The 22,056-nt window shown below is 45.7% G+C and overlaps 1 protein-coding gene across 1 annotated transcript in view; it reads left to right on the top strand.

The window, feature by feature from the left end:
• LHX1 (LIM homeobox 1) overlaps positions 1-22,056 on the top strand; it is a 74,780-nt gene that overhangs the window by 6,528 nt on the left and 46,196 nt on the right. Inside the window, exon 3 of the mRNA XM_087883444.1 lies at positions 15,597-15,823. Within this exon, the coding sequence (XP_087739570.1) occupies positions 15,597-15,823 (227 nt within the window). The remainder of the gene's footprint in view (positions 1-15,596; positions 15,824-22,056) is intronic.

Raw genomic sequence — 22,056 nt, 5'->3', positions numbered from 1 at the left:
CACACCGGCCCTAAGCAAATTTTTTTTAAAAAACCCTCCTTTAGCGTGTGGACGGAATGCTGGTTTATTTTCGTTGACTAGATTCAGATATTGGGGGGGCAACAAACCGCGTTACTTTTAGAAAACCAGCCAGCTGGGTTTTAGAATTAGAATTATTAGAATTTTTTTTATTGGCCAAGTGTGATTGGACACACAAGGAATTTGTCTTGGTACATATTGGTTTTATTTTGTAAACCACGTTTTAAAGCCATCATCCATTGGCCCGCCAGCTTGAGTTTGCTGTGCGCTTTCCTGGCTTGGAACCGCGCCTGCTTCGCACGTGTCTCTGACTCGCCTCTTTAACGACCGCCGGGTCCCTGTCCGGGATAAGGCAAGAAGTGGATTCTAATCCAGACCCACAGACACCTTCCATCCCACCCCCAATCGTGCGACGTTCTTTGGTGGCGTATAAGGAGTTGGCGCTTATTTTTAAGCATGTCCATAGAGGAAAACTCGCCGGCTTATCAATTTTTGTTCAGCCTAAATTGGAAGAAGCGGTGGTGGTGGAAAAACGCCTTTTTCCTTTCGTTGGAGTGGGGGATGGGAGGAAACTCAGTTTGCGCCCAATCCCACTTTGCCAAAAATTGCGCCTTCCCCAACGCGCAATTTGGGGGGTGGAGGTGGGGGGGACGAATTCTAATTGACTTTTGGTCTCTCTGCTTCTGAACCCCGGTGGCGAGTCCTGCAAAAGCCAACGGACTTACATTATTTAACCCAGCTGAACTAAAGTGGAATTAACCCGGATTCCTGGATTCCCACGACGCGCTCATTGTTATTAATTAAGTCTGAATTAAAAAGGACCCGGCTGGGGGGGGGGGTCTTCCAGACATTTGCGCGGCTCAAATGTCGTTCCGGGTTTTGGGGTGGGAGATTGTCCCAGCAGGCCAAGACTTGGCTTGAAACGGGGAACTTGAAGGTCGTGGGAAAGCAAAGCCTAAATTCAGGGCATCTCAAAACTCTTGGCTTCCTAAATTCAGGGCATCTCACCGAGTTTCCCCAAGTCAAAATGGTTATTCCCGCATCATATTTGGTGAGCTTTTTAAGCCACCATGCTTCGCGAAACTGGCGGGGTTGAGCTGGTTGTGTGAAACCCGCCACGATATCCTAGACCTTAATACGATCTTTTAAAAAGTGGCATTTTTTAAAAGAGGAAACGGCGGCCGAGGATGCCAAGGTGGAGAAGCGGAGATTGGAAGGCGAAGCTGTGATTTTTTTTTTCCACCTCAGTGGCTCTGAAAATAAAGTCTTTTTTTTTTCTTGTTGTTGTGGTTGCAGCGAGGTGTCAAAATAGGAAGCGGAGCGTAGAAGCGGTATTCGGTATTTGTAGGAGGAGAGCGGGGTGGGGGGGGGGGAGAGAGTTTCTGGCAGCCAAAAAAAATCAGAAATGTGGGGAGGCGAATTTTTTTTTTTAATTAGATTTATATGCCGCCCTTCTCCGGAGACTCAGGGCGGCTTACAGTGCGTTAAGCAATAGCCTTCATGCTTTTGTATATTTTATACAAAGTCAGCTTATTGCCCCCACAAACTGGGTCCTCAATTTACCTACCTTAGAAAGGATGGAAGGCTGAGTCAACCTTGAGCCTGGGGAGGTTCGAACTTGCAATAATTGCAGACAGCTGAATGTTAATAACAGGCTTTTAGTCTGTTGAGCTATCCAGGCTCAATTTTACGACCTTACCCACGTTTTAATTCAAAAGCCGCAAACTGAATAAAAGGTATTAGTTTGGGGGGAGTGGGGGAAAGTGGAAAGTATTCCCGGATTCCTTCTGATTTGGGGCAATTCCTGTATTTGTTCTCTGGAGACCTCAGAGAAACTATTCCGCCACACACACACACACACCCCTTAAATACAAAATCTGGAGGTGTTGTGTTTAAGGGGGAGGGGGATGGAACAGAATTGGGCTAGCCGAAAAAAGGAAGGAGACAGAAGGAAACTGAGACACCCCCGCTGAAGGTCGTGCGAAAAGGAGGTGAAGTCCCCGGGGGAAAAAACTAGGACGGGAGGAGGAGCGGACGGGTGCAACGAAGGCGAAGGAGAAGGGCGGACGGGGAAGGTCAGCTTCCCTGGGGCGCGCCCTCCCTCCTTCCCCTCCCTCTCTCCAAGTGCGGCTCTTCGGGCGCCGGGTTGCCGACTGTTCAACCCGAGACCTCCAAGCCAAGCGCAGCCTTTCTCTCTTTCCCACAGGCGTCCCCACTGCCACTCCCGACGGCTTTCCACTCGCCCCACCGCAGACGAGACCGGCCGGATTCTTTCCTCCCCCCCTCCCCAATAAAACGCCCCCTCCCCCCAAAAAACCAGAAACTTTTGCGCTCAGTCTTGCGGCCAAGTTTGTCCTAAGAAAGATTGTAGACGTGCATCCTATTCTTCCCAGCGCTTTCCCAGATTTCTTTCCTGAGCCTTTCTCAAGTTTCTAGTCCTTTTTGTCCAGCTTTGTTCGGTTGAATTCCCTCCCTCTGCGCCGTGTCTCCTTTCGCTTTTGCAAAACCGGGCGAACCTTTTGGCTGCTTCAAAACCGGGACTTCCTGGCGGCTGCTTGCCGAAAGGATCTTTCGGGATCGACTTTCTTTCCTTTTAAGGCCTCAAAGCATCCATCGACCCCACAGAGATAACCCCAGAAACCCCCACAAGGCAAGAGAGAGGTGACCAAGCCCCGAGAAGGACGGGGGGAGGGGCTACCCACAGGGCACGGAGTCCTGGTCAGTGGGGAAAGGCTGGGGGGAGCCGGGCAGTTTGTAGGCTCGGACGTGGAGATGGTTAGAGAGACCGTGTAGCCTATTAAATGTTGAGAGGCAGCTTTGCGGGGTCCCGTGGTCCGTCCCCTTTCCTTCCCCCCCACCCCCGACACGCATTGGAAGCCGAGCAATTTTATGTCCGGTGAGAATTTGGAAAGGAGGCCACTAGGAAATCTATTGGGAGTAGGAGAAAACAGCCTTGAAAGGAGCTCGGGGTCCTTTGGCCTAGAAAAGACACGTGTCTACCAGATCTCCAGAGCTTGACCTGACCAACAGAGACGTCGGAATGATAAGAGACCATCCCTGGCCTCTGACAGCGCTTCTGCATCTCGCGGTCGAAGCGCGTCTAAACTCCCAGCTCTCCATTATCCCCCACACCCCACCCCACCTCACCCCCCACACCCCGACCCGGCCAGGAGTCTTGCAAAAAGACAGGCTGCAAAAGGCTCCACCGCGCGCTTCTGCTTCGGTTTGCGGCGGTCGCTGGGCGAGTCGTTCCGCGTCTCCGCTTTCGAACGAACCGAGCGCCCGTTGCGCGTTGCTGAGACGCGCGCGTTGGCGCGGTCGTGGGCACCAGCCAGGCGGGCAGAAGTAGGTCGCCCGCGGGGTCTGAACTCACAAGCGAAGAGGATTGAGGGTGGTGAGGGGTAGAGAGGTGGGGGGTCTCCATCTCCGGCACCAAGCCCTGGCACAAATCCTTCTGAGCCGCGTCTCTGCTTCTTTGGGCTCAGCTCGACGTTAGCCATGGTTGGTTTGTGTTAAACAAACCAACCATGGTTTGTTAAAAGCTAAAAAAAAACCCTTTTTTAGCTTTTTAAATTGTCAATCGGTTTTAGTTTGAATGTTTTAAATTTTGGGCCAAAGTCATGTAGTTTGCCCGCGGGCCCAAGGGAACGTGGGGAAAGGACCAGCGCCCGGGGCTGGCAGTGGCCCCAATCCCCCATTTTTATCCGGAGACCTCCCTGCCTTCTAAGCTTTTGTCTTGGCTGGGTGGGGGGGGAAAGGCAGAGGGGGTTGGCGGCTCAGACCGAACCATCTCCGGGCTCGAATCAGTTTATTGGTTAATTTATTTATTGGTTCGATTTATATGCCGCCCTTCTCCAGAGACTCAGGGCGGCTTACAATGCGTTAAGCAATAGCCTTCATCCTTTTGTATATTTATACAAAGTCATTTTATTGCCCCCATAATCTGGGTCCTCATTTTACCTACCTTAGAAAGGATGGAAGGCTGAGTCAACCCTTTGCCTGGTGAGATTTGAACTTACGGTAATTGCAGGCAGCTGGTGCTACTTAACAGCACTTTAGTCTGCTGCGCCACCAAGGCTCTATTGGGGACTGCTAGCCGGTCCCAGTTCCCCACCATCAGAGAATAAACGTGGATGAAGGAACAGGGTTGGGATTGTCCACTCTGGGACTCGCGCACCGGTAGGATTAGTCTACAAAGGCCACACAAAGGGAGGCAAAAATACAAATAAAATTCGTATTTTATTTCTGAGGGTGGGTGGCGGTTTAAGGGGCACAGGGAAAAGCGAGTCAGTCAACCTTACGTGTGAACGCACAGACGCTAGGCAAAATATATCTGGTGCAGAAAATGGACTTTCTAAAAGGGGCAGGGGGAAAGGTGAAGACCCCTCCACTTTTCCCCACCCTTCTCCAAGTTTACTCCCTTCTCCAAGTTTACTCTCCACACTTACTCACTCCTTAAGCTGGTTTAGTGAATACTGCCCGGTTTGAGTAAGGCAGGTGTAAAAGTTACTGGGCTCCCCCTTTAGCCCCACCCTGCACTGGGACCCCCCAAAGGAGGGGTTTGGAAGGGGCTGCTGGAGGAAACTGCTTATGGGATTTTATTTTTTTTAAATTTGATTTATATGCCGCCCTTCTCCGGAGACTCAGGGCGGCTTACAATGCGTTAAGCAATAGCCTTCATCCTTTTGTATATTTATACAAAGTCAGCTTATTGCCCCCACAATTTACCCACCTTAGAAAGGATGGAAGGCTGAGTCAACCTTGAGCCTGGCGAGATTCGAACCTGCAGTAATTGCAGGCAGCTGGTCTTAATAACAGGGTGCTTTAGACCACTGTACTACCAAGGCTATTTGCTGTTGGGTTGGTTAGCAAGGCAGCCCATCAGTCACTCCTGCAAAGCTGGACTTGTGCCCATAACCGTCCCGTGTGAAGCTTCCGGAGGCCCTGATTTTTTTATTTTTTTTTTGCAAGGATGTCTTTGCTGCCTGCGGGCAAAAAAAGTCAAGATGGCAGCCATGATGGCGTGTCACCCATAACGAATGGGTGGGCCTCTCTCGCTGCGAGGAAACCCTGGTTTGGAGGCTTTCTCACCTGCTTGGATCCTTGAAATTCTCAAAAGCAAAGATGAACCAGGATTGTCCCAAGAGGAGGACAACAGGGGTGAAATCCAGCAGGTTCTGACAGGTTCTGGAGAACTGGTAGCGGAAATTTTGAGCAGTTCAGAGAACCAGCAAATACCACCTCTGGCTGGTCCCAGAGTGGGGTGGGAGTGGAGATTTTGCAATATCCTTCCCCCAGGAGTGGGGTGGGAATGAGGATTTTGCAGTATTCTTCCCCTGGAGTGGGGTGGGAATGGGGATTTTGCAGTATCCTTCCCCTGGAGTGGGGTGGGAATGGGGATTTTGCAGCATCCTTCCCTTGGAGTGTGGTGGGAATGGGGATTTTGCAGCATCCTTCCCCTGGAGTGGGGTGGGAATGGGGATTTTGCAGCATCCTTCCCCTGGAGTGGGGTGGGAATGGGGATTTTGCAGTATCCTTCCCCTGGAGTGGGGTGGGAATGGGGATTTTGCAGCATCCTTCCCCTGCCATCCCTACCAAGCCATGCCTACAGAACCGATAGTAAAAAAAAATTGGATTTCACCACTGGTCCTCAACCATGGTTAACATGGAAACCTTCCTTTCCTAGCCACTTTTTTTTTTTTTTGTTACCGAGATCCTACCCAGATCCCACTGGATCCGAGGCATCTTCCAAAGCCACCAAAGCTCCAGGGTGATCCGAGTCAATTCCATCCAAAGATGGGATCGATAAGAATCTGCTTGGCAGAGAACCCCTGTAGAGAGGATCTCCTCCAAAACATTTTAAAATGAAAATCCGAAGTCTTCCCACCCCCCACCCCCCATCCCCCCTTTTGGGTTTCTGCAACTGAGTTTTTAATTGAAGGGGTTTGTTTTATTTATTATTTATTTGTAGCTCAGGGTTTGAAATGAAGGATCCTTGATCCTCTCCGAGCTTGGTTGATTTCTTGAAGACCTTACATTACCCAACTAGCACTGATGATGTTACCCTAGTTTGGGTCATGAAACCTCGACAAGAAAACTACCGAGTTCAGAGAGACCCCCAAGGACTCCTGAGTTTTTATTTCTTGATCGAATTTATTTGCCCCTGACTGTCTTGCGGTTCAAGGTGACTCTTGAATTCCTTGCTAAGGACGGGGCTTCGTTGTGGTTGGCTTGAATAAGCCACAATGGTCCAGGATTCCTATGGCATCAAACATCAGGGGTCGATCAGTTAGGATAGCTGGATTCCTGGAATGAAGCAGAGTCTAGAATAGAATAGAATAGAATAGAATAGAATAGAATAGAATAGAATAGAATAGAATAGAATAGAATAGAATAGAATAGAATAGAATAGAATAGAATAACAGAGTTGGAAGGGGTATCTTGTCTGGTTCGGTTCTAGGGCTCTGGCAACCAGATGGACTTGAAGAGGCTGTATCCTTGGTGAGCAGAAGGTCCTGAATCCTGTTTTCTCACACTCACACTCACACTCACACTCACACACACACACACACACACACAGAGAGAGAGAGAGAGAGAGAGAGAGAGAGAGAGAGAGAGAGAGAGAGAGAGAGAGAGAGAGATGGAGAAGTTCTTGTTGATTCTTTCTTATACCCCCGTACAATATAATAGAATTCTTTATTGGCCAAGTGTGATTGGACACACAAGGAATTTGCCTTTGGTGTATATGCTCTCAGTGTACTTTATTCAGGAGAATAAAAATACACTCATCGAGCATAAAAAGATACAACACTTAGTGATAGTCAAGGTTACTAATAAGCTATCAAATCGTACTAGGAAGCAAGTAAAAACAATATAAATTGAAAGCAACATGGTTATAGTCATAAGTGGGAAGAGATAGGTACTAGTAAGGAAGAGAAGAGGAATAGTAATGCAGACTTAGGAAATTATTTGACAGTGTTGTGGGAATTAGTTGTTTAGCAGAGGGATGGCATTTGCGAAAAAAATGTCCTTGTGTCTAGTTGTTCTGGTGTGCAGTGCTCTATAGCATTGTTTTGAGGGTAGGAGTTGAAACAGTTTATGTCCAGGATGCGAGGGGTCTGTAGATATTTTCACAGCCCTCTTTTTGACTGGTGCAGTAATGGACTTAACTCTTCTACACAGACAGTGGGGGAGAAAACTATATTTAAAAAATAATAGGAGTAACTCTGAGTGGTTTACAATTGTTAAAGCATGGGAGAAAAAAAAAACAGTACAGAAAAGATTTGTTTAAAAAAAACACAGCACAAGACAAAGAGACAACTTTGGGCATCTCTCGGTCTCAGTGCCCAATTTTTCTTTCTTAGAGCGAGGCAGATCGGAATAGATTCTACAGAGAACTCAGGAAACTGCATTTAAAAAGGAAAAAAGAAAGAAAAGGAACAGTATTTGCTGTTCACCGACATGCTTTGTACTCTTCGCTGGAGTATCTGCTTTATTAGGTTCTTAAAAACTGTGGCAATTCCTGTTAATATTTTCAGGCAACCGGTGCGTTGTTTTTTTTGTACACCTCTTGATTAAAGGAGCTATTAAGAATAGTCACAACAACAAAGGAAACTGTTATTCAATGTGTATTTGCTCAAGTAAACTCTCTTAAACACTATGGGGTATAATTCTAAGTAAATATGCCCAGAACCATGTAATAAGATAATTGATGGAGAAATGTAATATATGCAGCTACCGAAAATAAAGTACACCGTCTTTATTTTCCTTGATATTTTTCCAGCATCCCTGTGGAGTGTGGAATATTTAATATTTTCAGTAGGGTAACCGGCTGCAAGTCTTAATTTATGCTATGAATGCCTCCCTCTCTCCCTTCCTTCCTTCCTTCCTTCCTTCCTTCCTTCCTTCCTTCCTTCCTTCCTTCCCTCTCTCTTTCTTTTCTTTCTTTCTCTCTCTCTTCCCCTCTCTCTGTCTCCCACTTTCTCTCTTTTCTTTCTCTCTCTTTCTCTCTCTCTTTCTTTCTCTCCCTCTCTCTCTGTCTCTCTCTTTCTTTCTCTCTCTCTCTCCCCCTCTCTCTGTCTCCCACTTTTTTCTTTTCTTTCTCTCTCTTTCTCTCTCTCTCTCTCTCTTTCTTTCTCTCTCCCTCTTTCTCTGTCTCTCTGTCTCTCTTTCTTTCTTTCTTTCTCTTTCTCTTTCTCTTTCTTTCTTTCTTTCTTTCTCTTTCTCTCTCTCTCTTTCTTTCTTTCTTTTTTGCATCAGCAAGAAATATGCAGCCATTCCATTGCCTCTTTTGGCCTTGTTGTGCACCCTACTTCTAACTCCACCACCTTCTGATGGGATGTGGGTGTTGTGTTTTCAGTCCTTGCATGTGCCCCATTGCCCCACTCGGGAAATCTTGGGGAACTAACAGCAATTCCCATTTTCACCTTCAACAAGGAAACCTCTGGGGGTTTATTTCCCACCCCCCTTCCTTCTCGAGCCGGGGTCAAGCAAATGGTTAGCTGTCAGTCATTCAGATCTGCATGGAATTTAGTTCCAGAACAATTGCTAAAGGGCTTGAAAACAGCTGGTGAAAGACCCGTGGCAAGGAAGCGATAAAGATATTTAAAGCCCACACATTGGAGGGCCCCGTCTTTGTGATCGGGACACTACAGAAAAATAGAAAACTGGTGGCGGGAAAAAACCTAGTGGGCCATTAAGTCTGCCCTTCGCGGTTTTTTATTTTGCTTTTTAAAATGTGTGTCGGATGATGGACATGTTTATCCCAAGCATGTTTAAACTCAGTTACTCATGAGCGACCCCCTTCCTTCCTTCCTTCCTTCCTTCCCTTCCTCCCTTTCCTTCCCTTTCTTTCTTTCTTCTTTTTCTTCCTTCTTCTTTCCTCCCCTTCCTTCCTTCCTTCCTTCCTTCCTTCCTCCCCTCCCCTCCCTTTCCCTTCCTCCCTTCCCTTCCCTTCCCTTTCTCTTTTTTCTTTTTCTTCCTTCTTTCCTTCCATTCCTTCTCTTCCTTCCTTTCTTCCTTCCTTCCTTCCTTCCTTCTCTTCCCTTCCCTTCCTTTCCCTTCCTCCCTTCCCTTCCCTTCCCTTTCTCTTTTTTTCTTTTTCTTCCTTCTTTCCTTCCATTCCTTCTCTTCCTTCCTTCCTTCCTTTTTACCTCTTTCGGCCTTGTTGTGCACCCTACTTCCATCCCCATAGATAAGATAGGAAAGAAGAGGGTTTATTTGGGAATTTTGCTCATCTGCTGAATATATTTTAAATTCAGCTCTCAAATGGATCTGGAAGGATATCACTAAAGTAAAATAAGTGTTAATGTTTCTTTCTTTTCCTCGCTCTCCCTCCCTCTTTCTTTCTTTCTTTCTTGCCTGCCTGCCTGCCTGCCTGCCTGCCTGCCTTCTTTCTTTCTTTCTTTCTTTCTTTCTTTCTTTCTTTCTTTCTTTCTTTCTTTCTTTCTTTCTTTCTTTCTTTCTTTCTTTCTTTCTCCTGGAAGAAGGTTCCAAGCTCCCACTACTCTTTCTGTGAAGTCATACTTTCTAGCAGGACTTTGTAAAACGTCCCTCATATCAGTTTGAGGTTATGTCCCCATGTTCCTGATTTTTGCTTAAAGACTGCCTTCTAGAACCTTATTCACACCCTTCATATATTGAAAGGTTGCAATTATGTCCCCCTCCCCTTTCTTGTGGGTGGGTTGGTGCATGGTTCAAAAAACAAACAAAAAACATTGGAAATGGGAATGTCAACATGCTGCTAGAAATAAGGGTACTTTTAGAGGCTCTTTAAACTCGGTTCCTGAATCTCTTGTTGGTCTCTTTACCTAAATGTTTCCCAGTTGTGGAGAAGTTCCACATTTTTGAGAGAAGCTGCCTCGCTTAGGGTGATTTTTTTTTTTTTTTAGAGTTTTCCATCTCAGAATGGAAGGAAAATAAAGCAGCAATTTTCAGCAAGTAGGATCAGAGTTGGGGGTGTGGGGGAAGGGGAGACCCAAAGATGTTTGGGGCAGCATCTGGCTCTGAGGATCAAGTTGCTTACCTCTTGATAGAATTTGAAATCAAATCTGCATAGATATGCATTATAAAGTTGTTATAGGTATATTAAATGGGGTGGGGGTTTAGAAACAGATAAGGAAGAAATATGGATGCTATCAAAAATGTCCCAAATGCAGAACTTCTTCCCCATGGCAAGATCAGCAACAAATAATTTAACAAATAAATAAATAAACTTAGCGATACCTTCCTGTCTAGATACCTACATTCCTTCCTTCCTTTCTCCCTCCCTCCCTCCCTCCCTTCTTTTTTCCCCTCTCCTCTTTCTTTCACCTTTTTCAGCCTTGTTGTGCGCCCTACTTCCATCCCCATAGATAAGATAGGAAAGAAGAGGAATTTTTACTCATCTGCTGAATTTATTTGAAATCTGGCTCTCAAATGGGATCTGGATTGGAAGGATATTGATAAAAAGTAAAAGTTGTAAGTTTAAAAATGTAATTCTAAATTCTTAATTGAACTAAGAGCAATGCTGTTAGTATGTCATTCGGTTTATGATCCTCCCCTAAAATGAATAAAATCTGGACTTCATTTCTGGTGACTCTGTGGACACATCAGTGCTGTTTTCTTACCAATAATTAGGAAGTGATGCTTTGAGTTTTTTTGCTTTGTTCTATAGACTACTGAATCTAGCTTACAGCTTGCGAATCTCTGGGTTGTCTTTTAATACACTTTAGCCAGGTCCAACTTTGTTTAATTTCCAGAAATCCACCAAGATCAACAAGGTCTGACGTCTTCAGGCTATGGATTATGGATTGGTAGGCCAGATTAACAGTGATTTGGCTTTGTGGCTGAATGGATTGACGTAGCTAGACTTCTCCAATATCCGGTCGTTTTTTTTCTTTAGGAGCTCACCACTGCTGTAATCCACCCACTTTGTAAAAAAATCTGGGCTCACGCAGGATTTAGAAAGTTTGGTGACCAAAACAGGCTCAAGGCATTCATTCCACTTTTGGCTGTTTCCTCCAGAGACTGATGGATTGAACCATGGAATCATTCCGTGGATCGCTACCCTTACAAACATAAACTTTGGATGGCTAATAATACATTAAAACTAATATGTGTGTGTGTGTGTGTGTGTGTGTGTGTACAGTTAATATTTCGGGTTTCTTCCCGTGTAATTGTGAACATATCCCTAAAAGGGTAGAAGCTTCTACCCTTTTAGGGATATGTTCACAATTACACGGGAAGAAACCCGAAATATTAACTGTACACACATATATACCCGTGAAAACTTACATAGACATAATATATATATATATATATATATATATATATATATATATATATATATATATATATATATATATATATATATATATATATATATTTCTTTCTTTTTCGTAGGTTTTATGTGTATGTCTCTTTAGCCAGGTTCTACCTACGTAAATCAAGATATTATGCAGCCCTAGTTCAGTGAAATCACAATTCACTAGTTTCTGGGCTTTTTTTTTTTCCTGACAGCCAGCAGTCTCCCAATGGGCAGCAAAGGATCTGCTGGCTGCCAGAAGAAAAAAAAAAAGCCCAGAAACTAGTGAATTGTGATTTCACTGAACTAGGGCTGCATAATATCTTGGTTTACGTAGGTAGAACCTGGCTAAGGAGACATACATATATATATATATTAGTGGAATAAAAAGCCAACATGCGATATACATATGCAAATGAATAAACGGTCACCAAGAACAAACCAGAAAAGACGATAGATTTATTGTTGTTGCTACGTCTTGTCCGACACTTCAACTCTTCGCAACTCCATGGAGTACAGCCCCTCCCCAGCCCCCCCCCCCCCGTCCTCCATTGTCTCCTGGAGTTTGCCAAAATTCATGTTCATTGAATGGATGACATTATCTAACCATCTCCATCCTCTGCTGTCTCCTTCTCCTTTGGCCTTCCATCTTTCCCAACCTCGGGGTCTTTTCCAAGGTCTCTTCTCATTGGGTGGCCAAAATACTGTATTTTTCGGACTATAAGACACATTTTTTTGTCTCCCCAAAGGGGGTGAAAATGTCTGTGCGTTTTATAGACCGAATATTGCTGAAGCCCCGCCCACCCACCGGCTGTTTTTTAGCCTCCTCACGCCCCGTTTTCGGGCCTTTTTCCAGCCTTTTTCAGGCCTTTTTTCAGCCCATTTTCTGGGCTTTTTTTTTTTTTGAGGCTTTTTTTGGGGGCGGCTTTTTTTGGCCCATTTTCAAGGCTTTTTTTGGCCCATTTTCAAGGCTTTTTTTGGCCCATTTTTAAGGTTTTTTTGGCCCGTTTTCAAGGCTTTTTTGGCCCGTATTTGAGGGTTTTTTTGGCCCATATTTGAGGCTTTTTCCGGCCTGTTTTTTTTTTCAGAAAAAACAGGCCAAGAAAAGGCTGGAAAAGGGCAAAAGAAGACCCCAAAAAAGGCCCAAAAATGGGACACGCACAGGCCAAAACCTTTTTTTTTTGTTTTGTTTTTCCTCTTCTAAATTTAGGTGTGTCTTATGGTACAAAAAATACAGTAGTTGAGTTTCAGGATCTGTCCTCTTCCAAAGATGGTTGATTTCTTTCCGTTAGGATCGAAGACACTAAATAGAAACCTCTAAAAAGGTTTCTATTAAAACCTCTTGTGGTTTGAATTCCTCTTGACCACGGGGGGTGTGTGGAGGGTGTTTCAACGGTGATTTTGAATCAGTTGCTCAACTTCTCCAGCCCAACCTACCTAGCAAGGTTGTTTTCACGGGATAAAACCGAGAGTGAGTCTCGTATAATTGGGGTTTTTTTGGAGGGGGGAAAGGAATTGATTCAGAAAAGCGCCCTCTGGAAAAAAAAGAAGGGCCATCAATGCGACGAACAAACGAATAAATAAATACATTTCGCAGACACGGGGATTTTATTATTGGTATGTAGGTAGCGCCGCGCATTTGATTAAATGTAATGGAAATTGTAATTTGTATTCCGTTATGACCGCTCGGTGCTAAACCTCTAAATCGGAATGATCCAAATACCATCGTTGGGTTCATGTAACATGCTATATACATGCAAATAAATCCTTTTTAAGAGTTTAACAGGATGGCCTGGTTTAAGCCATGTTCTCTCTTGGTATTTAGAAAAAGCCACTGCGAATCACCGGGTTCTTGCTGGTTAATGGATTGAAGCATTAATTTTATGCTTTTGAATTTTTTTTCTACTGTCTTTTACCATTTTACTTCTTGCTTTGAGTGTTTGTTGGATCAGAAAGAAAGGATAAAAGATCTATCTGGGCTTTGGTTCTATACTGAATTTTTCTTCTTGTCTTTTTTCCTCTTACTACTGTCAAGATGCTCTCAGAAAGTAGGTAGTCTTGTATGATTTGGGAATAGGAACACTGTTTGATATTATTTTTAAATTTGGTGCTAGTAAGCAGAAAGTCTCTCTTTCCGTTCCTATATATCATTTTTCTGTAGCTAGTGGAGAGAAATACTTTCCCCTTTGCATGAATGTGCACTTAGAAACCTAATTTATTTATCTACGTATGTTTAAAATGTCACATTATTGTCCTGTTTCTGTTTCCCCCCCAAAGAAGATAAAATAGGCACACCCTTAATTTTTTGGAAACAGAACGTTTCTTTTTTCTGGAAAGTTTCCTTGACTCCCTGATCCACTCCATGTCCTTGGGATCTCCTGGTGGTGTCCATTCCATATGAACTCAGCTCAGTTCAGTTTCTTGTCCTGAGACTTGCCAACACTGGCTCGGTGCTGCCCCCTAGCTGTATTTCACCCTTCCTTAAATGCATTTTTTTTAATGAATGTGTCTTCTGGCTGCAATGAGAAAGAAAGAGGAAAGAAAGTTCTTTTTAAAAACCAGACAATTGATTTAAGATGTGTGGACTTCTTCTTAAATGTGTCTTAAGTCTCAAGGCCTTCAATCATCTTTTAAGCATTTTAAAGCAATTTGGGGAATTCTGGGAGTTGAAGTCCACAGAGCTTCAAGCATGCAGGCTGGGGAATTCTGGAACTTGAAGTCCACAGAACTTCAAGCATGCAGGCTGGGGAATTCTGGGACTTGAAGTCCACAGAGCTTCAAGCACGCAGGCTGGAGAATTCTGGGAATTGAAGTCCAGACTTGTTAGAGCTGCTGAGGTTGAAAAACATGGTATACTATATAATATCATGGATTTCTTCCCCCAAATTTTTTTAAAAATGGAAAAGTGTGTCTCTCCGACTATAACAGAGGTAGAAGCCTTCAGATAAGGCTGAACCAGAAGTAGCAGAAACTTCTGCCAGCATCAATAAAGGGGGTTCAAAGTTGTAACTGCAACCTCTGTTGTAGAGGAGAAGAAGAGAGAAGGGTTGAGTTTACACACCCTGGTGAGACACTGCAAGATGTGGTTTCCTTGATAGTTGTTCATCACAAATAATGTGTGTTTTTCAAAGGCATTCAAAGGCATTTTCAAACCCTCCAAATCCTACATGGTTGTCCCAAAGGTCCTTTTTCCAAGAGGCAACTGGACTTTCTGGTTTTTCTTTGAAGACGTTTCGCTTCTCTCATCCAAGAAGCTTCTTCAGCTCTGACTGGATGGTGGGGAATGAGTCAGAGCTGAAGGAGCTTCTTGGATGAGGAGCGAAATGTCTTCAAAGAAAAACCAGAAAGTCCAGTTGCCTCTTGGAAAAAGCACCTTTGGATCTGGTGGGGAAGGTGCTGGATTAGGAGCAGGGGGGGCAGGTTTTAGTCTTACCCTTAGGTACAGGGGTTCCCTGGGTGGCTTTGGGCCAGGCAGTATTCCTAGCCCAACTTATCTTGCAGGACTGTTATGGGGGGAAATAAGGGGTGGGTGGGTGCCAGTCTTTCCTCTTTCAGCTCCTACATAAAAGAGGATGGAAATCCAAGAAATAAATAAAAGGAGTTGATTCAACCGATCTGAGATGCACCAGGTGGGTGGATTGGCAGGTGTAATTGGATTAGAGTCATGATTATCCTTCTTCGGGTTTTTTAACCAGAAAAATGGTTGATCTGAATCAAAATTCTTTCCTGATCAATTTCACTGGTGATCTGTTTTTTTCCCCTTCCTTCCTCCCTCCCTCCCTCTCTCCCTCCCTTTTCCTTCCTTCCTTTTCTTTCCTTCTTCCTTCCTTCCTTCTTTTCCTCCCTCCCTCTTTTCCTTCCTTCCTTTTCTTCCATCCTTCCATCCTTTTCTTCTCTTTTCCTTCCTTCCTTTTCCTCTTCCTCCCTCCCTCTTTTCCTTCTTTCCTTCCAACTTCCATTCTTTTCCTTTCTTTCTCCCTCTTTATTTTCCTTCCTTCCTTTTCCTTCCTTCCTTTTCCTTTTCCTCCCTCCCTCTTTTCCTCCCTCCCTCCCTTTTTCCTTCCTTTCTTTTCTTCCCTCCTTCCTCCCTTTTTTCTTTTCCTTCTTTTCTCTTCCTCCCTCCCTCCCTTTTCCTTCCTTCCTTCCTTCTTTCCTTCTTTCCTTGCTTTCTTCCTAACTTCCTTCCTTCCTTCCTTCCTTCACTTTTATCTTCCATTCTTTTCCTCCCTCCCTTTTCCTTATTCCCTCCCTCCCCTCCTTTCTCTCTCTCTCCCATTCCCTCCCTTCCATCCAGGTGTTTTGGTACCAAGTGTGCCGGCTGTGCGCAGGGCATCTCTCCGAGCGATTTGGTCCGGAGGGCCAGAAGCAAAGTCTTTCATTTGAACTGTTTCACTTGCATGATGTGCAACAAACAACTGTCCACCGGCGAGGAACTTTATATCATCGACGAGAACAAATTTGTCTGCAAAGAAGATTATCTGAACAACAGCAACTCTGCCAAAGAGAACAGTTTGCACTCAGGTGAGGCATTTTCTTGGCTGGGGAGGCCTTTATCCGAGCAGATTCCGCTTTGCTTGATCCAAGGTATCAAAGGCAGGAATTGGTTTCAAAAGGTGACAAAAAGGAACTCGGTTTATGTGCTCTGGTGTTGGTGAAACCGAGCCCCAGTTTAGAAGAACTGACAAGATTAGCTCAAGGAGAGGAAAAATGTGTAGATTCCATTTTTCCACAGAGCTGAGTACAGTAGTGGCCAAAATTGTGGAAACCTTTTGGGAAAAGTGTGTTTTTGAGGTTTGATGGCTAATAACACCACTTTTTGGGGGAGTTTCAGGATAATCCTATTCCACTGCTGGAATGGCCTGGGAATAGCCCAGACCTTCACCCAATTGAAAATCTATGGAGCCGACTAAAGAAACTTGTTCGTCAGAAGCGACCCAGCAATAAAACCCAATTCATAGAAGTAATCATTCAATCTTGGTTTCACATGAGAACAGCTGCAGAACTAAAAAACTTGGTTCACTCCATGGGAAGACATTGTAAGGCCGTAATTCATGCTAAAGGTTACCCAACTAAGGATTAACTGACATGGGGATAATTTTTGTATATCTCATTTTTTCTAGGGTGATCATTTTTGTATACCACGTTTTTTCTACGTGTTTCATTTTTCTTCTTTATACTGTAACTGCTATTCTAATAGAAAATCCTTCATAAAAGCTACTGCATTACATTCTTCATTAAATTATCTTTCCATTGATATATAATTTTATGATACTATTACCCCCAAAAAGTGGTGTTATTAGCTAGATTTAGAAAATACACTTTTCCCAAAAAGGTTTCCACAATTTTGGCCACTACTGTTGAACTCTCAGAGTCAGAGGCAGTCTATCTGGGAATGTGTTTGACAGTTGTGTGGACTTGCAGATCGTTGACCCAACGAGACCAGTGCTAGCATGCCTTTGGGACTTTGAGTTTTCTCCTTTATCAGAGAAACGAGACTTTCAATCTGTTAACGCAGAGCAAGGTCTTCCCTGGCCCATATATTTCAGTATCGTTAATAGCAGTATTACGAAGTCTGACTAGGTGGCTCAGTGGCTAAGACACTGAGCTTGTCGATCAGAAAGGTCGGCAGTTCAAATACCTAGCACAGGTCTCCTGCATGAGCTGGGGGCTGGACTAGATGACCTCCAAGGTCCCTTCCAACTCTGTTACTGTTACTGTTAAAGTCTGGATTTCAACTCCCAGAGTTCCCCAGCGAGCATCCCTTGAGGTCTGAGACTTTTTAAAGCTGCCAAGGTTGAAAAAGGCAGGTTTACGCTGCTTACACTGGCAGCTCTGTCTCTGCTTAAACAACATCCTTTCCTTTTCTCAAATTAATGTACCATCCAAACACCCACCTCAAACAATGGAACAATGGAAGGGCGTCGAGGCAGGGCGGGGATGCCTTTGCAAAGGCAGAAAAGCCAAAATAATTAACAAAGTCACAGGAGAACAGAGGGAAAGTCAGTGAAAATCGTTGAAATGAGAAAGGTTTGTTTCAGCTGCTGAATCCAATTTCCGGCTCGGAGCTGGAATGCAAGAGAAGGAATTTTACATTCGACAGACTTAAAGTTTGCACTGGATTGTATAACAGAAGACCTGAAGTGGAGGGTTTTTTTATTTTTTTTTAATAATATAGGAGATTATCAATATTTGTAGCTCAGGGCTTAAAATGAAGGTGGTCTTTGATGCTCTCTGAGCTTGGTTGTTTTCTCACAGACGTTTTATTATCTAACTAGGTAACATCATCAGTGTTAGTAAGGAGTGGGGTTTGCTCCAGAGGTGGGTTTCAGCAGGTTCTGACCAGTTCTGGAGAACCAGTAGCGGAAATTTTGAGTAGTTTGGAGAACCGGTAGTAAAAATTCTGACTGGCCCCGCCCCCATCTATTCTCTGCCTCCCAAATCCCAGCTGATCAGGAGGAAATGGGGATTTTGCAGTAATCTTCCCCTGGAGTGGGAAGGGAATGGAGATTTTACAGTATCCTTCCCTTGCCATGCCCACCAAGCCATGCCACGCCTACCAAGCCACGCCCACCGAACCGGTAGTAAAAATTCTGACTGGCCCTGCCCCCATCTATTCTCTGCCTCCCAAGTCCCAGCTGATCAGGAGGAAATGGGGATTTTGCATTAATTTTCCCCTGGAGTGGGGTGGGAATGGAGATTTTACAGTATCCTTCTCCTGCCATGCCCACCAAGCCATGCCGCGCCCACCAAGCCACACCCACAGAACCGGTAGTAAAAAATTTTGAAACCCACAACTGGTTTGCTTTCATTTTATATTTTGATGGCTTGCCCTATCAGTGGGGGTGGAAATGGTTTAAGAGGTTCCTTGGCTGAACTGTTTATACTGTTAGCTCGTATGGGGTATTGTTTATTTCTTGAGCGTTGGTCGAATGTTAATCTTGGTATTAAACCATTGTTAGGCCAACAATCAAGAAGCAAACGATATTCCGGACAAGCCAACAGTAAACAGCCCAACCAAAGAACCTTCAAGGCTTACTCCCACTCCTACTGACAGGGCAAGCCACTAAAATATAAAATGAGAGCAAACCCCACTCCCTACCAACCACTGATGAGATTACCTAGTTTGGTAATGAAACGTCTGGCAAGAAAACAACCAAGCTCAGACTGTGGCAAGGACCCTCTATATCAGGGGTGTCAAACTCGATTTCAACCGCATCAGGGTTGTGTTTGATCTCGGGGGAGCAGGGGGGACGTGGCAGTTCGACATCATTTGTGTCGGGGGCGCCTGTGGTGGCCATCAGCTCTACCAGTGAAAATGGGCTCCTGAATTCCGTTTTCGGCCGCGACGGCCTCCTGCAACTCTCTGCCAGCCAAAACGGAGCTTGGGAGGGTCGTCCGTGGCCCTCCCGAGCTCCGTTTTCGCTAGTAGAGGCACCAGAGCCGGTCCTTTGCTGTTTCCAGGGCGGCCCCGCAGGCCAGTTCTAAGCACCCCGCAGGCAGAATCCGGCCCACGGGCCTTGACTTTAACCCCCTTGGTCTATATAGAAGATTATTTTACGGTAGCAAAAAAAGCAGAGGTTTTCCGAAAGGGAGAACGTATCTGCGTTATATTATAACAAAATAGAACACGGAGCCCCGCGGTAAGTTGTCTGACTAACAAATTTTATTAAAAGGCAGCGGCTTTTGTGAGCTGCAGGCATTCACCCGTCGAGCCAATCTATGCATTGGATTAAATGAAACGCAGCTCACCGAAGCTGTTAATAAAAGTTGCCATTCAGAAAAGGTGCTGCGGGATTCTGTTTCGTCCAGTGTCGAGGCAGGGATGAAGTTCCAGGCGGTTGGTTCTTCTGGAGCCAGAAAAAACAACAACAACCATGCCAGGAAATAAGGGATTTTAAACTTTATTATTAGTTAAATAATAATAAATAAATAAATAAATAAATAAACAGACGCAGTGGATCAGCGGCTAAGATGCTGAGCTTGTCGATCGAAAGGTCGGCAGCTCAGCTGTTCGAATCCCCAGCTCCACGTAATGGGGCGAGCTCCCGATACTTGTCCCAGCTTCTGCCAACCTAGCAGTTCGAAAGCACGTTAAAAAAAAAATGGAAGTAGAAAAATAGGGACCACCTTTGGTGGGAAGGGAACAGTGTTCCGTGCGCCTTGGGTGTTTAGTCATGCCGGTCAAATGACCACAGAGACGTCTTTGGACAGCGCTGGCTCTTCGGCTTTGAAGCGGAGATGAGCATCGCCCCCTAGAGTCGGGAACGACTAGCACATATGTGCGAGGGGAACCTTTACCTTTACCTATTGGTTAAAAGCATAGCATAAAAAGCATCCACACCAAGCAAGGTGATCCCCAAATCTCTCAACAAGCTGCCAGGAGCTCCTTCATACAGGTAGTCCTCGACTTATGACCACAATTGACCCCAACATTTCTGTTCTTAAGTGAGACATTTGTTGAGGGAGTTTTGCCCCGTTTTACAACATTTATGGCCGCAGTTGTTAAGTGACTCGACGCAACTGTTCAGTTTGTAACCCGGTTGTTAAGTGAACCTGGCTTCCCCATTGACTTTGCTTGTCAGAAGGTCCCAAAAGGGGATCACGTGACCTGGGGACACTGAAACCGTCATAGATATGAGTCAGTGGCCAAGCGTCTGAATTTTGATCACATGACCTTTGCAGGGGATGCTGCAAAGGTTGTAACTTCATAAGTCACGTTTTTCTGTGCCACTGTAACTCTGAATGGTCACTGAATGAACTGTTGTAAGTCAAGGACTACCTAGAACAGTGACGGCTAAACTTTTTCTCCTCCGGTGCCAAAAGCGTGCTATCGTGCGTGCACACCCATAATGCAATGCCCCTCCCGCACACCCTGCCCCCCTGCACATGCGCGTGCGACCCCCCACATACTCACGAGACCCCCCTCCCACCACCTGCGCATGTGCATGACACCCCCCTTTTGACCTCACATCAGTGGTGGGTTCCTCCCGGTTTGGTCCGGTTCGGCCGAGCCGGTAGCGGTGACGATATGACGTCACCAAACCGGTTCTCCCCCCCCCGCCCTCCCACCCCCCCACACATTATTCTTACCTTTTATTTGGTCCCAACCCCAATCTATTGCTGCCTCCTGAGTCCCAGCTAAGGACTAGAGGGAAAAAAACTGTTTAAACTCTTGCCGCGGGGCTTCAAAGGGCTGTCCTACAGCTGATCAGTGTTAAAAGCAAACAAATGAGTCAGCTTGTAAGTGCGAGGACTTGGTCGTAAGTGCGAGGACCTTCCAGAAATGACTCTGACCAGCTAGCCATGCCCACCTAGTCACATGACCACCAAGCCACACCCACAAAATAAGCCACGCCCACAGAACCGGTAGTAAAAAAATTTAGAACCCACCCCTGCCTCACATCCCAAAACAGTGCTGGGAGAGGGAACAAACCCTTACCTCCCCTGGGAGCAGGGGTGAAATGCTACCGGATCGGACCAGATCGGCCAATCCGGTAGCGATGATGGCCGGTAGTTCGGAAAACCGGTAGCAATGGCAGCTGGAGGCTCCGCCCACCCGCCCCATTCCACGGAGTCGGGGAATGCACCATTCCCCAACTCCGGCCTTGCCGCAGAGCCGCTGCCTGCTCGCCCTTTGCCACACATTGTATCCTACTGCTCATCTTTCTCCCGCGGCTGTCAGGGAAGGCAAGCGCCCGAAAGTTACTGGAGTCATTCACTCTCCTTCTTGAATGAGCCGCCACCATCGCCGCTCTGGTCGAGTTGGCCACGCCCACTCAGTCACAGGACACCCCCACACACAACCAAGCCATGCCCACAGAACCGGTAGGGAAAAATTTTAGATTTCATCCCTGGCTGGGAGGGGAATCTCCGGAGATCTGGGAAGGCACAGGCAGCAGAAAGTGAGGAGAAAGGTAGATCCCCTGCGCATGCGCGCACATCTCCTGCTTGCAGGGCAGACCCAAAAATCAGTTGGCCAGTGGGAAGCGTGCGCGCATGCACAGTGGAGCTGAGCTGGGCGACGGCTCGCGTGCCCACAGAAAGGACTCCATGTGCCACCTGTGGCACGCGTGCCATAGGTTCGCCATCATGGGCCTAGAACGACAGCACAAATATCTCAAGGATGGCCAATTTCCACAGCACAGGTAATCCTCGACTTACAACAGTCCCATTTAGTGACTGTTCCAAGTTATAATGGCGCTGAAAAAAGTTACATATGACTGATTTTCATGGTCAATTCGATCAAAATTCGGACACTTGACAACTTATATTTATGATAGGTTGCAGTGTCCCGGGGGTCAAGTGATCCCCTTTTGTGACCTGCTGATAAGCAAAGTCAACGGGGACGCCAGATCCACTTAACAACCGTGTAACAACTGCAGGGATTCGCTTAACAACGGTGGTAAGCGAGGTCGTAAAACGAGGCAAAACTGACTGAACAACTGTCCCACTTAGCAGAAGAAATTTGGGACTCAATTTGTGGTCGTAAGCAGGGGTGGGCTTCAAAAATTTTAGCAAGGGGTTCCCTGCCCAGTTGCTGGGTGGGCGTGGCCATGGTGGGTGTGGCCTAGTCAGCCCCCCGCACCATGGCAGGTGGGGGCGTTTTTGCCCTCCCCGGGCTCTGGAGGCTTTCTTTGAGCCTCCAGGATGGTGAAAACGGCCTCCTCAGGCTCCAAAGGCCTCTGGAGGCGTGAAACGGGCTCGTTTCCAGCCTTCCTGAACTTCTGGTATGCCTGTTTTTTGCCCTCCCTGAG

The sequence above is a fragment of the Pantherophis guttatus genome, chromosome 1, assembly GCF_059756535.1.
Source record: "Pantherophis guttatus breed Tessera chromosome 1, ASM5975653v1, whole genome shotgun sequence".
NCBI lineage: Eukaryota > Metazoa > Chordata > Lepidosauria > Squamata > Colubridae > Pantherophis > Pantherophis guttatus.
The sequence above is the reverse complement of the archived record's forward strand: the minus strand, read 5'-3'. Positions and strand labels throughout refer to the sequence as shown.